This window comes from Somniosus microcephalus, chromosome 15 (assembly GCF_052327205.1).
Source record: "Somniosus microcephalus isolate GS21.2 chromosome 15, FLI_Smic_1.0, whole genome shotgun sequence".
Taxonomy (NCBI): domain Eukaryota; kingdom Metazoa; phylum Chordata; class Chondrichthyes; order Squaliformes; family Somniosidae; genus Somniosus; species Somniosus microcephalus.
In genome coordinates this window covers 126,168,345-126,182,622 of record NC_141001.1, presented here as the reverse complement: position 1 = coordinate 126,182,622, position 14,278 = coordinate 126,168,345, and the positions used below count along the sequence as shown (strand labels likewise).

Sequence of the window (14,278 nt, the reverse complement as noted above, 5' to 3'; positions counted from 1 at the left end):
GCCCGCCAACCCTGCTTGGACATATTCATCACATGACCTGGTGCCACCAACCAGGCCAGCCCCCAGGCTGCCGCCATTGGTGGGCCGACATGTCAATCCTCGCGGTGCCCCGCCCCCAGGCTGCCAGCATTGGTGGGCCGACATGTCAATCCTCGCGGTGCCCCGCCCCCAGGCTGCAGCCATTGGTGGGCCGACATGTCAATCCTCGCGGTACCCTGCCCCCAGGCTCCCGCCATTGGTGGGCCGACATGTCAATCCTCGCGGTACCCCGCCCCCAGGCTCCCGCCATTGGTGGGCCGACATGTCAATCCTCGCGGTGCCCCGCCCCCAGGCTCCCGCCATTGGTGGGCCGACATGTCAATCCTCGCGGTGCCCCGCCCCCAGGCTCCCGCCATTGGTGGGCCGACATGTCAATCCTCGCGGTGCCCCGCCCCCAGGCTCCCGCCATTGGTGGGCCAACATGTCAATCCTCGCGGTGCCCCGCCCCCAGGCTCTCGCCATTGGTGGGCCGACATGTCAATCCTCGCGGTGCCCCGCCCCCAGGCTGCAGCCATTGGTGGGCCAACATGTCAATCCTCGCGGTGCCCCGCCCCCAGGCTCTCGCCATTGGTGGGCCGACATGTCAATCCTCGCGGTGCCCCGCCCCCAGGCTGCAGCCATTGGTGGGCCGACATGTCAATCCTCGCGGTGCCCCGCCCCCAGGCTGCAGCCATTGGTGGGCCGACATGTCAATCCTCGCGGTGCCCCGCCCCCAGGCTCCCGCCATTGGTGGGCCGACATGTCAATCCTCGCGGTGCCCCGCCCCCAGGCTGCAGCCATTGGTGGGCCGACATGTCAATCCTCGCGGTGCCCCGCCCCCAGGCTCCCGCCATTGGTGGGCCGACATGTCAATCCTCGCGGTGCCCCGCCCCCAGGCTGCCACCATTGGTGGGCTGACATGTCAATCCTCGCGGTGCCCCGCCCCCAGGCTCCCGCCATTGGTGGGCCGACATGTCAATCCTCGCGGTGCCCCGCCCCCAGGCTGCAGCCATTGGTGGGCCAACATGTCAATCCTCGCGGTGCCCCGCCCCCAGGCTGCAGCCATTGGTCACCCAACACGCCAATCCATTTTTTCTCTCACATGGCAGCTGTCGATCATTCTGCCATCGCCATTTACACCTCATCTAGAGCCATCTTTTGTTTCTTAACTTGCCCCATTACCATCTCCTCTTGCCTTGCACCATCATCCCTTTTGTCTTTCAATCTCTCCTGCCTTCCGGCCTATCACAGACCTTCCCTTTTGTTCTTTCCTCCCCTCCCCCCTCTCCCTGCCCCTACACTTGCTTAAAAACCTGTTCCATCTCCAACTTTTTTCCAGTTCTGACGAAGGGTCATCGACCTGAAACGTTAACTCTGTTTCTCTCTCCACAGATGCTGCCTGGCCTGCTGAGTGTTTTCCAGCATTTTCTGTTTTTATTTCAGATTTCCAGCATCCGCAGTATTTAGCTTTTGTATTAAAGACATGAGGAAGTTCAGAGGCAATGTGACTCTTACCGCTCTCCTTACACAGCACAAAGAGGAGCTCGGCTGCACAGTGCTTGACATCTGTGTCGATGTGAGTCATCAAACGAACCAGCTTGTTCCGCAGTAAGTTTCCCTCCTCGGGTCGTGTTTGTACATCACGGAGCGGCGGGAGTACCTGGGGGGTCAAAGCCAACCCCAAGCGATGTTAATGACCATTGCAAACGGCACACAGACTGTGCAAAAAACCGACAGAGCCAGACTGTGCATTCACCGGCAGAGACAGACCATGCAATCACCGGCAGAGACAACCGTGCAATCACCGGCAGAGACAGACCGTGCAATCACCGGCAGAGCCAGACCGTGCATTCACCGGCAGAGCCAGACCGTGCATTCACCGGCAGAGACAACCGTGCAATCACCGGCAGAGACAGATCGTGCAATCACCGGCAGAGCCAGACCGTGCATTCACCGGCAGAGCCAGACCGTGCATTCACCGGCAGAGACAACCGTGCAATCACCGGCAGAGCCAGACCGTGCAATCACTGGCAGAGCCAGACCGTGCAATCACTGGCAGAGACAGACCATGCAATCACCGGCAGAGCCAGACCGTGCATTCACCGGCAGAGCCAGACCGTGCATTCACCGGCAGAGCCAGATCGTGCAATCACCGGCAGAGCCAGACCGTGCATTCACCGGCAGAGACAACCGTGCAATCACCGGCAGAGACAGACCATGCAATCACCGGCAGAGCCAGACCGTGCATTCACCGGCAGAGCCAGACCGTGCAATCACCGGCAGAGCCAGACCGTGCAATCACCGGCAGAGCCAGACCGTGCAATCACCGCCAGAGACAGACCGTGCAATCACCGCCAGAGACAGACCGTGCAATCACCGCCAGAGACAGACCGTGCAATCACCGCCAGAGACAGACCGTGCAATCACCGGCAGAGACAGATCGTGCAATCACCGGCAGAGACAGACCGTGCATTCACCGGCAGAGACAGACCGTGCAATCACCGGCAGAGACAACCGTGCAATCACCGGCAGAGACAGATCGTGCATTCACCGGCAGAGACAACCGTGCAATCACCGGCAGAGACAGATCGTGCAATCACTGGCAGTGCCAGACCGTGCAATCACCGGCAGAGACAGATCGTGCATTCACCGGCAGAGACAACCGTGCAATCACCGGCAGAGACAGATCGTGCATTCACCGGCAGAGACAGATTGTGCATTCACCGGCAGAGACAACCGTGCAATCACCGGCAGAGACAGACCGTGCAATCACCGGCAGAGACAACCGTGCAATCACCGGCAGAGACAGATCGTGCATTCACCGGCAGAGCCAGACCGTGCAATCACCGGCAGAGCCAGACCGTGCAATCACCGGCAGAGCCAGACCGTGCAATCACCGGCAGAGCCAGACCGTGCAATCACCGGCAGAGCCAGACCGTGCAATCACCGGCAGAGCCAGATCGTGCAATCACCGGCAGAGACAACCGTGCAATCACCGGCAGAGACAGACCGTGCAATCACCACCAGAGCCAGACCGTGCAATCACCGGCAGAGCCAGACCGTGCAATCACCGGCAGAGCCAGACCGTGCAATCACTGGCAGCGCCAGACTGTGTAATCACCGACAGAGCCAGGGCGGCATTCACCGACAGAGCCAGACCATGCATTCACCGGCAGAGCCAGGGCGGCATTTACCGGCAGAGCCAGACCGTGCAATCACCAGCAAAGCCTGGGCGGCATTCACCAGCAGAGCCAGACAGTGCAATCACCGGCAGAGCCAGACAGTGCAATCACCGGCAGAGCCTGCGTGGAAATGCCCGAGTCTGCAGCCAGCACACATGTGTAACACACAAACAGCCCCACGTGTTGCAAAAATATAAACTTTTACAATCGATGAGTAAAATGGGGTCTTTTTATGAGGGCTCTTGTCATGGAGTCTCGCAAGATGGCAGTGTGGGTCGCAGATAGGGTCAGGGCATGGCGGGGTCAGTGTGTGGTCGCTGTGGGGTCAGTGTGTGGCGGGGTCAGGGTGAGGATGCAGTCGCGGTGGGGGCAGGGTGCGGCCGCGGCACAGTCGCGGCGGGGTCAGGGTGTGGCGGGTCAGGGTGAGGTCGCGGCGGGGTCGGGTGTGGGGTCAGGGTGCGGCGGGGTCAGGGTGCGGTCGCGGCGGGGTCAGGGCGCGGTCGCGGCGGGGTCAGGGCGCGGTCGCGGCGGGGTCAGGGCGCGGTCGCGGCGGGGTCAGGGCGTGGCAGGGTCTGGGCACGGTTAGGTTACGACCGACTCACGCCATTAATTTATTGTCCAGAGGGAATCTTACCCGCGTTCGGAGGAATTTCCTGGTCTCTCGGTGCGCCCGGGCACTCTCGGTTAGCAGGTTGAGAGCCGGGGTCAGTGTCTCCTTCAGCTTGTGACCCTGAAGGGAAGAGAAATCCTCGGTGATTCTGGAGGGCAGATGGGCAGAGAAACCGTCAACACTCACCGTGAGACCCACTGCAGTCAGGAATTGCCTGACCTACTCCAGGTGGCATTTATTCAGATGAAACCAGTGCCCTTTGTTCCAGCTCTCTCTATTTTTCTAACAACACCTTGCAGACAAAAGGCCTCAGCTCCTTCTTTAAAAATCTAGTCCTTCCACCTCCCTGCTCTCCGCTCCTGATGGGCTGCCTCCTGCTGAGGTCCACGGGGCAGCACTTGATTTGCTGAGCTGGAGCAGGACCAGGGGAGGGAATCGGCCATCCCGGCTACTCGTCTGCTACATGCACCATATTCTTCTGTTCCTCTCTCCCTCATGTGTTTATCCAGCTTCCCCTTAAATGCATCAATGCTATTCCCCTCAGCCACTCCCTGTGGCAGCGAGTTCCACATTCTCACCACTCTCTGGGTGAAGATGTTTCTCCTGAATTCCCCATTGGATTTATTAGTGACTCTCTTATATTCATGGCCCCTAGTTCTGGTCTCGCCCAGAAGTGGAAACATCTTCTCTACGTTTACCGTCAAACCCTTCCAGTATCTCAAAGACCTCCATCAGGTCACCCCTCAGCCTTCTCTTTTCCAGAGAAAAGAGCCCCAGCCTGCTCAATCTTTCCCGAGAGGTGTAACCTCTCAGTTCTGGTACCATCCTTGTGAATTTTTTATGCACTTTCTCCAGTGCCGCTATATCCTTTTTATAATATGAAGAGTAAAACTGTTCGCAGTGCTCCAAGTGTGGTCTAACCAAGGTTCGATACATGCTGAACACAACTTCCCTGCTTTTCAATTCTCTCCCTCTAGAAATGAACCCAGTGCTTGGTTTGCTTTTTTTAAATGGCCTTATTAACCCGTGTCGCTACTTTAGAGATTCGTTTTTTTTATTCATTAATGGGATGTGGGCGTCGCTGGCAAGGCCAGCATTTATTGCCCATCCCTAATTGCCCTCGAGAAGGTGGTGGTGAGCCGCCTTCTTGAACCGCTGCAGTCCGTGTGGTGAAGGTGCTCCCACAGTGCTGTTAGGGAGGGAGTTCCAGGATTTTGACCCAGCGACGATGAAGGACCAGCGATATACTTCTAAGTCAGGATGGTGTGTGACTGGGAGGGGAACTTGGAGGTGGTGGTGTTCCCATGTGCGTCTGCTGCCCTTGTCCTTCTAGGTGGAAGAGGTCACGGGTTTGGGAGGTGCTGCCGAAGAAGCCTTGGCGAGTTGCTGCAGTGCATCTTGTAGATGGTACACACTGCAGCCACGGTGCGCCGGTGGTGGAGGGAGTGAATGTTTAAGGTGCTAGATGGGGTGCCAATCAAGCGGGCTGCTTTATCCTGAATGGTGTCGAGCTTCTTGAGTGTTGTTGGAGCTGCACTCATCCAGGCAAGTGGAGAGTATTCCATCGCACTCCTTACTTGTGCCTTGTAGATGGTGGAAAGGCTTTGGGGAGTCAGGAGGCGAGACACTCGCCGCAGAATTCCCAGCCTCTGACCTGCTCTTGTTACCACAGTATTTATGTGGCTGGTCCAGTTAAGTTTCCGGTTAATGGTGACCCCCCCAGGATGTTGATGGTGGGGGATTCGGCGATGGTAATGCCATTGAATGTCAAGGGGAGGTGGTTAGACTCTCGCTTGTTGGAGATAGTCATTGCCTGGCGCGAATGTTACCTGCCACTTATCAGCCCAAACCTGAACGTTGTCCAGGTCTTGCTTCTTGCGGGCATGGACTGCTTCATTAGCTGAGGAGTTGTGAATGGAACTGAACAGTGTGCAATCATCAGTGAACATTCTGACCTTATGTTGGAGGGAAGGTCATTGATGAAGTAGCTGAAGATGGTTGGGCCGAGGACACTGCCCTGAGGAACTCCTGCAGCGATGTCCTGGGACTGAGATGATTGACCTCCAATCACCACAACCATGTTCCTTTGTGCTAGGTATGACTCCAGCCAGTGGAGCGTTTTCCCCGATGGATCTGTACCGAGTCTAAGTGAGAGTGTGAGCGTGCGAGCACGTCAGTATATGTGTGAGTGTGAGTCTCTCCCCAGGCCAGAGATAAACACGGGGATTCTGCAGAGCAACTCACCTCACTGTTTAAACTGTGAAGGAGCAAAGTCCCAGGAATGATCACAGCCAGCGAGAGTGGTAATAGCTGCAGCTCTTTAGAGAAGTGGAGAGGAGAGAAAAGATCCCTGCTCGCGATCCCCGATCCCAATCGTCCCTCCCGATCCCGATCCCCGCTCCCCATCCCCGCTCCCCCTCCCAATACAAGCTGTCCTGTGTTGGGAATACTAATTCCTGGAATTCAGCCCAGTGTTTCGATGGATCTCGGTGTTCCGAGGCTCACCCGGTCCAATCTCTTCTCCAAGAAATCCAGGAGCAAATTGACAGCATCCATGTTCATTCCCAGATACTCGACGGAGCCCAGCTGGACCTTGGGGATGAGCAGGACATCCAAACACATCAGGGGCAGATTCCCCAACAGATTCACGGTGTGACTGTGGAAACAAACAGGAACAAGTGGAAGGTCCTCACACCCCGCTCACACTCGCCGTCTCACACCCAGCTCACACTCACTGCCTCACACCTCGCTCACACTCACTGTCTCACACCTCGCTCACACTCACCGTCTCACACCCCGTTCACACTCACCGTCTCACACCCAGCTCACACTCGCTGTCTCACACCTCGCTCACACTCACCGTCTCACACCTCGCTCACACTCACCGTCTCACACCTCGCTCACACTCACCGTCTCACACCCCGCTCACACTCACCGTCTCACACCCCGTTCACACTCGCTGTCTCACACCCAGCTCACACTCGCTGTCTCACACCCAGCTCACTCACTGCCTCACACCCCGCTCACACCCCGTTCACTCACCGTCTCACACCCAGCTCACACTCGCTGTCTCACACCCAGCTCACTCACTGCCTCACACCCAGCTCACACCCCGTTCACACTCACCGTCTCACACCCAGCTCACACTCGCTGTCTCACACCCAGCTCACACTCGCTGTCTCACACCCAGCTCACACTCGCTGTCTCACACCCAGCTCACACTCACTGTCTCACACCTGCTCACACTCCGTCTCACACCCGCTCATTCTCACCGTCTCACACCCAGCTCACACTCACCGTCTCACACCTCACTCACACTCGCTGTCTCACACCCAGCTCACACTCACTGCCTCACACCCAGCTCACACTCACCGTCTCACTCACCCTATCTCACACCCTGCTCACACTCCGTCACACACCCGCTCACTCCCTGTCTCACACCCGCTCATTCTCACCGTCTCACACCCAGCTCACACTCACCGTCTCACACCCAGCTCACACTCACCGTCTCACACCGCGCTCACACCCCGCCGTCTCACACCCCGCTCACACTCGCCGTCTCACACCCGCCGTCTCACACTCGTCTCACACCCCGCTCACACTCGCCGTCTCACACTCGCCATCTCACACCCCGCTCACACTCAGTCTCACACCCCGTCTCACATCCAGCTCACACTCACCGTCTCACACCCCGCTCACACTCGCCGTCTCACACCCCGCTCACACTCGCCGTCTCACACCCCGCTCACACTCGCCGTCTAACACCCCGCTCACACTCGCCGTCTCACACCCCGCTCACACTCGCCGTCTCACACCCCGCTCACACTCGCCGTCTCACACCCAGCACACATTCGCCGTCTCACACCCCGCTCACACTCGCCGTCTCTCACCCCGCTCACACTCGCCGTCTCACACCCAGCTCACACTCGCCGTCTCACACCCCGCTCACACTCGGTCTCACACCCCGCTCACACTCGCCGTCTCACACCCAGCTCACACTCGCCGTCTCACACCCCGCTCACACTCGCCGTCTCACACCCCGCTCACACTCGCCGTCTCACACCCCGCTCACACTCGCCGTCTCACACCCAGCTCACACTCGCCGTCTCACACCCAGCTCACACTCAGTCTCACACCCCGCTCACACTCACTGTCTCACACCCAGCTCACACTCCGCTCACACTCGCCATCTCACACCCTGCTCACTCAGTCTCACACCCCGCTCACACTCGGTCTCACACCCAGCTCACACTCGCCGTCTCACGCCCCGCTCACACTCAGTCTCACACCCCGCTCACACTCACTGTCTCACACCCAGCTCACACTCGGCGTCTCACACCCCGCTCACACTCGCCATCTCACACCCTGCTCACTCAGTCTCACACCCCGCTCACACTCGTCTCACACCCCGCTCACACTCGCCGTCTCACACCCAGCTCACACTCGCCATCTCACACCCAGCTCACACTCACCGTCTCACACCCAGCTCACACTCGCCATCTCACACCCAGCTCACACTCGCCGACTCACACCCCACTCACACTCGCCGTCTGACACCACGCTCACACTCGCCGTCTCACACCCCGCTCACACTCACCGTCTCACACCCCGCTCACACTCACCGTCTCACACCCAGCTCACACTCACCGTCTCACACTCACCGTCTCACACCCAGCTCACACTCACCGTCTCACACCCAGCTCACACTCACCGTCTCACACCCTGCTCACACTCACACTGTCTCACATCCAGCTCACACTCGCTGTCTCACATCCCGCTCACACTCGCCGTCTCACACCCTGCTCACTCAGTCTCACACCCCGCTCACACTCGGTCTCACACCCAGCTCACACTCGCCGTCTCACGCCCCGCTCACACTCAGTCTCACACCCTGCTCACACTCACTGTCTCACACCCCGCTCACACTCGCCGTCTCACACCCTGCTCACTCAGTCTCACACCCCGCTCACACTCCGTCTCACACTCGCCGTCTCACACCCAGCTCACACTCGCCGTCTCACACCCAGCTCACACTCACCGTCTCACACTCGCCATCTCACACCCAGCTCACACTCGCCGTCTCACACCCAGCTCACACTCGCTGTCACACCCGCTGTCTCACACCCCGCTCACACTCGCCGTCTCACACCCCGCTCACACTCGCCGTCTCACACCCAGCTCACACGCGCCATCTCACACCCAGCTCACACTCACCGTCTCACACCCAGCTCACACTCGCCATCTCACACCCAGCTCACACTCGCCGACTCACACCCCACTCACACTCGCCGTCTGACACCACGCTCACACTCGCCGTCTCACACCCCGCTCACACTCACCGTCTCACACCCCGCTCACACTCACCGTCTCACACCCAGCTCACACTCACCGTCTCACACCCCGCTCACACTCACCGTCTCACACCCAGCTCACACTCACCGTCTCACACCCAGCTCACACTCACCGTCTCACACCCTGCTCACACTCACACTGTCTCACATCCAGCTCACACTCGCTGTCTCACATCCCGCTCACACTCGCCGTCTCACACCCTGCTCACTCAGTCTCACACCCCGCTCACACTCGGTCTCACACCCAGCTCACACTCGCCGTCTCACGCCCCGCTCACACTCAGTCTCACACCCCGCTCACACTCACTGTCTCACACCCCGCTCACACTCGCCGTCTCACACCCTGCTCACTCAGTCTCACACCCCGCTCACACTCCGTCTCACACTCGCCGTCTCACACCCAGCTCACACTCGCCGTCTCACACCCAGCTCACACTCACCGTCTCACACTCGCCATCTCACACCCAGCTCACACTCGCCGTCTCACACCCAGCTCACACTCGCTGTCACACCCGCTGTCTCACACCCCGCTCACACTCGCCGTCTCACACCCCGCTCACACTCGCCGACTCACACCCCACTCACACTCGCCGTCTGACACCACGCTCACACTCGCCGTCTCACACTCACCGTCTCACACCCAGCTCACACTCACCGTCTCACACCCCGCTCACACTCACCGTCTCACACTCACCGTCTCACACCCCGCTCACACTCACCGTCTCACACCCAGCTCACACTCACCGTCTCACACCCCGCTCACACTCACCGTCTCACACCCAGCTCACACTCACCGTCTCACACCCTGCTCACACTCACACTGTCTCACATCCAGCTCACACTCGCTGTCTCACATCCCGCTCACACTCACCGTCGCACACCCACACTGTCGCACACCCACACTGTCGCACACCCACACTGTGGATGCTGGGGATCAATTGGAGCTTTCAAGACTGAGATTGACAGAGTTTTTCTGTTTTGCATCGATTCTGCTACCTGCCCCCTGACCCCACACACTCTGACCTTTGTAACGAGTCTCTTGTGTGGCATCTTATCAAAAGCCTTCAGTAACTCCATGCATAAAATCTAGAATCAGTGAATCTCACAGCAGAGCGAGGCCATTCGGCCCATCGTGCCGCTGCTGGCTGTCCAATTAGTCCACTCCCTGCCCTTTCCCCATAACCCTATGAATTATTTCTCGACAGGAACGAGTCCATTTGCCTTTTGAAAGTTCCTATGGAATTTGATTCCACCTTTTCAGGTAGTGCGTTCCAGATCTTAACAACCCTCTGTGTGAAGAAATTTCTCCTCATCTCTCCCTCTGGTTCTTTTGCCAATTATTTTAAATCTGTGTCCTCTGGTTACCGACCCACCTGCAGGTGGAAACAGTTTCTCCTTATTTACTCTGTCAAAACCTCTTCATGATTTTGAACACCTCTATTATATCTCCCCTTAACCTTCTGTGCTCCAAGGAGAACAATCCCAGCTTCTCCAGTCTCTCCACATAACTGAAGTCCCTCCGGGAAGGTGCCAAACACCTCGAGTCTCTTCGCCAGGAGCAAGCGCAAGGAGCGGAAGGAGCGCACGTCAACCCAAGCACCCCACCCGCCCGCCCCTTCAACCACCGTCTGCCCCACCTGTGACAGAGACTGTAGGTCCCGCACTGGACTCATCAGTCACCTGGGAACTCATTCTTAATGTGGAAGCAAGTCATCCTCGGTTCTGAGGGACTGCCCAAGAAGACTGCACTAACCTTCTCTACTCTTTCTGTTAATTCTACAAAGTACTCACTAAGTTTGGTTAAACCTGACCTTCCCTTTAGAAGTCCACTCTGACTATTTTTAAATTATATTCCTATCACAGACATTTAGCTAACTGGTCTATGGTTCCCTGGATTAGTTCTACCTCCCTCTTTGAAGACAACAATGAGGTTTCAGAGTGGGGTAAGGTGGGAGAAGCTTGGTAGGTGCTGGAGGGGGAGAATGGGGCGCAGTGACCCCACACTGCCGACCCTACCTGCGCAGTTCCTCTGTTCGATCCTCGCCGTCCGCTTCGACCAGGAGGCAGTGCCGCAGGATGGCGACTAGGTGGCGATAGAGAGCAGCGTCCTCCTGCCGGTGGAAAGAATTAGAGTTAAACTGCAGCCAAACATCTCCGAGCCAAACAGGCACCACTCAGAATATTACAGTCTCTTCTGACAAGATCTGTTGACATATCACCGAGATCCTTCTTCAAAAAGACTGACAAGATCTGTTGACATATCACCGAGATCCTTCTTCAAAAAGAGTGATTTCCAGAGAGAGTATCGGAGGCACAAACCCTGGAATCATTGAAGAAACAATGAGGGAATATCGGGCTCTCGCTGGGTGGATTTACTAAGCTGGGGCGAATGGCCTCCTTCATCTGTAATTATTGTGACGTCGTAAAGAAATCGGTGACAGGGTTAGGGGACTGTGACTAAAGTGATTCCTCGGAGGGCGCGCCGCACCGTCGGAGGGGCAGTACTGAGGGAGCGCTGCACTGTCAGAGGGGCAGTCCTGAGGGAGCGCCGCACTGTCGGAGGGGCAGTACTGAGGGACGCCGCACTGTCGGAGGGGCAGTACTGAGGGACGCCGCACTGTCGGAGGGGCAGTACTGAGGGACGCCGCACTGTCGGAGGGGCAGTACTGAGGGAGTGCCGCACTGTCGGAGGGGCAGTACTGAGGGAGTGCCGCACTGTCGGAGCGGCAGTACTGAGGGAGCGCTGCACTGTCGGAGGGGCAGTACTGAGGCAGCGCCGCACTGTCGGAGGGGCAGTACTGAGGGAGTGCCGCACTGTCGGAGGGGCAGTACTGAGGCAGCGCCGCACTGTCGGAGGGGCAGTACTGAGGGAGTGCCGCACTGTCGGAGGGGCAGTACTGAGGGAGCGCCGCACTGTCGGAGGGGCAGTACTGAGGCAGCGCCGCACTGTCGGAGGGGCAGTACTGAGGGAGCGCCGCACTGTCGGAGGGGCAGTACTGAGGCAGCGCCGCACTATCGGAGGGGCAGTACTGAGGGAGAGCCGCACTGTCGGAGGGGCAGTACTGTGGGAGCACCGCACTGTCGGAGGGGCAGTACTGAGGGAGTGCTGCACTGTCGGAGGGGCTGTTAAGTCGAGGCCCCCTCTGCCCTCTCAGGTGGGTGGTAAGGATCCATGGCACTATTTGAAGAAGAGCAGAGGAAATCTCCCTGTGTCCTGCCCAATATCAGATTGGTCAGACACGATTTACATAGAATGTACAGCACAGAAACAGGCCATTCGGCCCCACTGCTTCGTGCTGGTGTTTATGCTCCGCACGAGCCTCCTCCCACTCCTCTTCATCTCACCCCATCATCATATTCTTCTATTCCTCTCTCCCTCTTGTGTTTATCCAGCTTCCCCTTAAATGAATCGATACTATTCGCTTCAACCACTCCCTGTGGTAGCGAGTTCCACATTCTCACCACTCTCTGGGTAAAGAAGTTTCTCCTGAATTCCCTACTGGATTTATCAGTGACTATCGTATATTGATGGCACCTAGTTCTGGTCTCGCCCGCAGCTTCTCAACGTCTACCCTATCGAACCCCTTCATAATCTCAAAGACCCCTATCAGGTCACTCCTCAGCCTTCTGTTTTCTGGAGAAAAGAGCCCCAGCCTATTCAATCTTTCCTGATAGGGCGCCGATCCCTCAATCCCCACGGTCCCGGCGCCGATCCCTCAATCCCCACGGTTCCAGCACCGATCCCCACGGTCCCAGCACCGATCCCCCCGGTCCCAGCACCGATCCCCCGGTCCCAGCACCGATCCCCCGGTCCCAGCACCGATCCCCACGGTCCCAGCACCGATCCCCACGGTCCCAGTACCGATCCCCCGGTCCCAGCACCGATCCCCCGGTCCCAGCACCGATCCCTGTGGAACACCTCTTCCCACCACTGCCTTTTATAAATCTGTGTTGGTTGTCATTAATTAATCTGTAAGTATTAATTTTGTCCCTTATCACGGCCTCTAGCACATTGTAGAAGAGAACGATCATTGGGGAAAACAGCAAAAGGAGTCACCTCATCCACTTCTCTTTTGTTCAAGTCAAAAGTGACGTTGAAGAGGATTTTCAAGATCTCCATTGCGCAGTCGGTCTGCTCACGGGCCAGCAGGATTCCATCGTGTCCATCAGAGGCCACCTCGTACGTGTCTGACCACCTGACACTGAGTGTGCTCTCCAGAGCGTCGGTCAGCAGACTCACACCACGCAGCTCGTGGCCCAGCTGCTTGCGGATGTCCACCCGCAGGGCGGTGAAGAGAAAGAGCAGGCGGCAGTCGAAGAATTTGATGTCGTGCGTCAGGTTCTTCTCGTTGTAGAGTTTGACCCGCTCGGAGAGACCGACTACCATGCGGCTTTCTGCGCTGATCTCCTGCGCTGTGGGGCTGTTGAACACCACATTGCAGAGGCATTTCAGAGCCTCGACTATCACATCAAGGTCAGGCATCCCATCCACGCGTTCTTCGCAATATTCAATGCCAGCATGCTTGGCCAGGGTCCGCATGGCCCCCCTGGTGGTGAATGGCCTCAGGTTGGTCTTGTCCCGGGACAGAATGCGCACCGTTCCCAAACAGGCCAGCTGGCACGTGGGCTGTAAATCCCGCTCTAGAAACTTCATCACCAACTTGCCCAGCTTCTGCAAACAAAAGTGAATGGACAACAAATCACGTGAGGAAACGGCTCGCAACTCAAGATATTTGCTAAAATCTCTCCCTCTATATCTTTGGTGTATTGCACTGTGTCCATCACAAGGCAGCCCATAATGAAAGGGGTGTCTGCTACACTGGACAATTAACCTCGTCTTTGTAAACATAATCTATCTAGATTTAAATTTTGAGAGGGTCTGTCACACTTCAAAGAATCACAGAATGTACAGCACAGAAAGAGGCCATTCGGCCCATCACACCTTTCCTGGTGCTAACTCTTCCCATCTCCCTTTTCCTGTATTAATTTATATTTTTCTTTTTCAAATCCTTACCCAATTCCCTTTTTTAAAAATGTTCCAGTCTCTGCCTCAATAGCCCCTTGTGGTGTAACGTTCCCTGTTCTAATAACCCTCGCTGTGAAAACATTTCATTGAA

The 14,278-nt window shown here is 57.3% G+C and overlaps 1 protein-coding gene across 2 annotated transcripts in view; it reads right to left on the bottom strand.

The window, feature by feature from the left end:
• The window catches only part of ric8a (RIC8 guanine nucleotide exchange factor A), a 20,102-nt gene extending 6,246 nt beyond the window's left edge, over positions 1-13,856 (bottom strand). For both annotated transcript variants that reach the window (XM_086008429.1, XM_086008430.1), the window contains exons 1-5: positions 13,219-13,856; positions 11,178-11,272; positions 6,316-6,466; positions 3,835-3,930; positions 1,534-1,678 (exon numbers count right to left, since the gene is read on the bottom strand). In XM_086008429.1, the coding sequence (XP_085864555.1) occupies positions 1,534-1,678; positions 3,835-3,930; positions 6,316-6,466; positions 11,178-11,272; positions 13,219-13,815 (1,084 nt within the window). In that variant the 5' untranslated portion in view covers positions 13,816-13,856. The remainder of the gene's footprint in view (positions 1-1,533; positions 1,679-3,834; positions 3,931-6,315; positions 6,467-11,177; positions 11,273-13,218) is intronic.
• Positions 13,857-14,278: the final 422 nt, after the last annotated feature.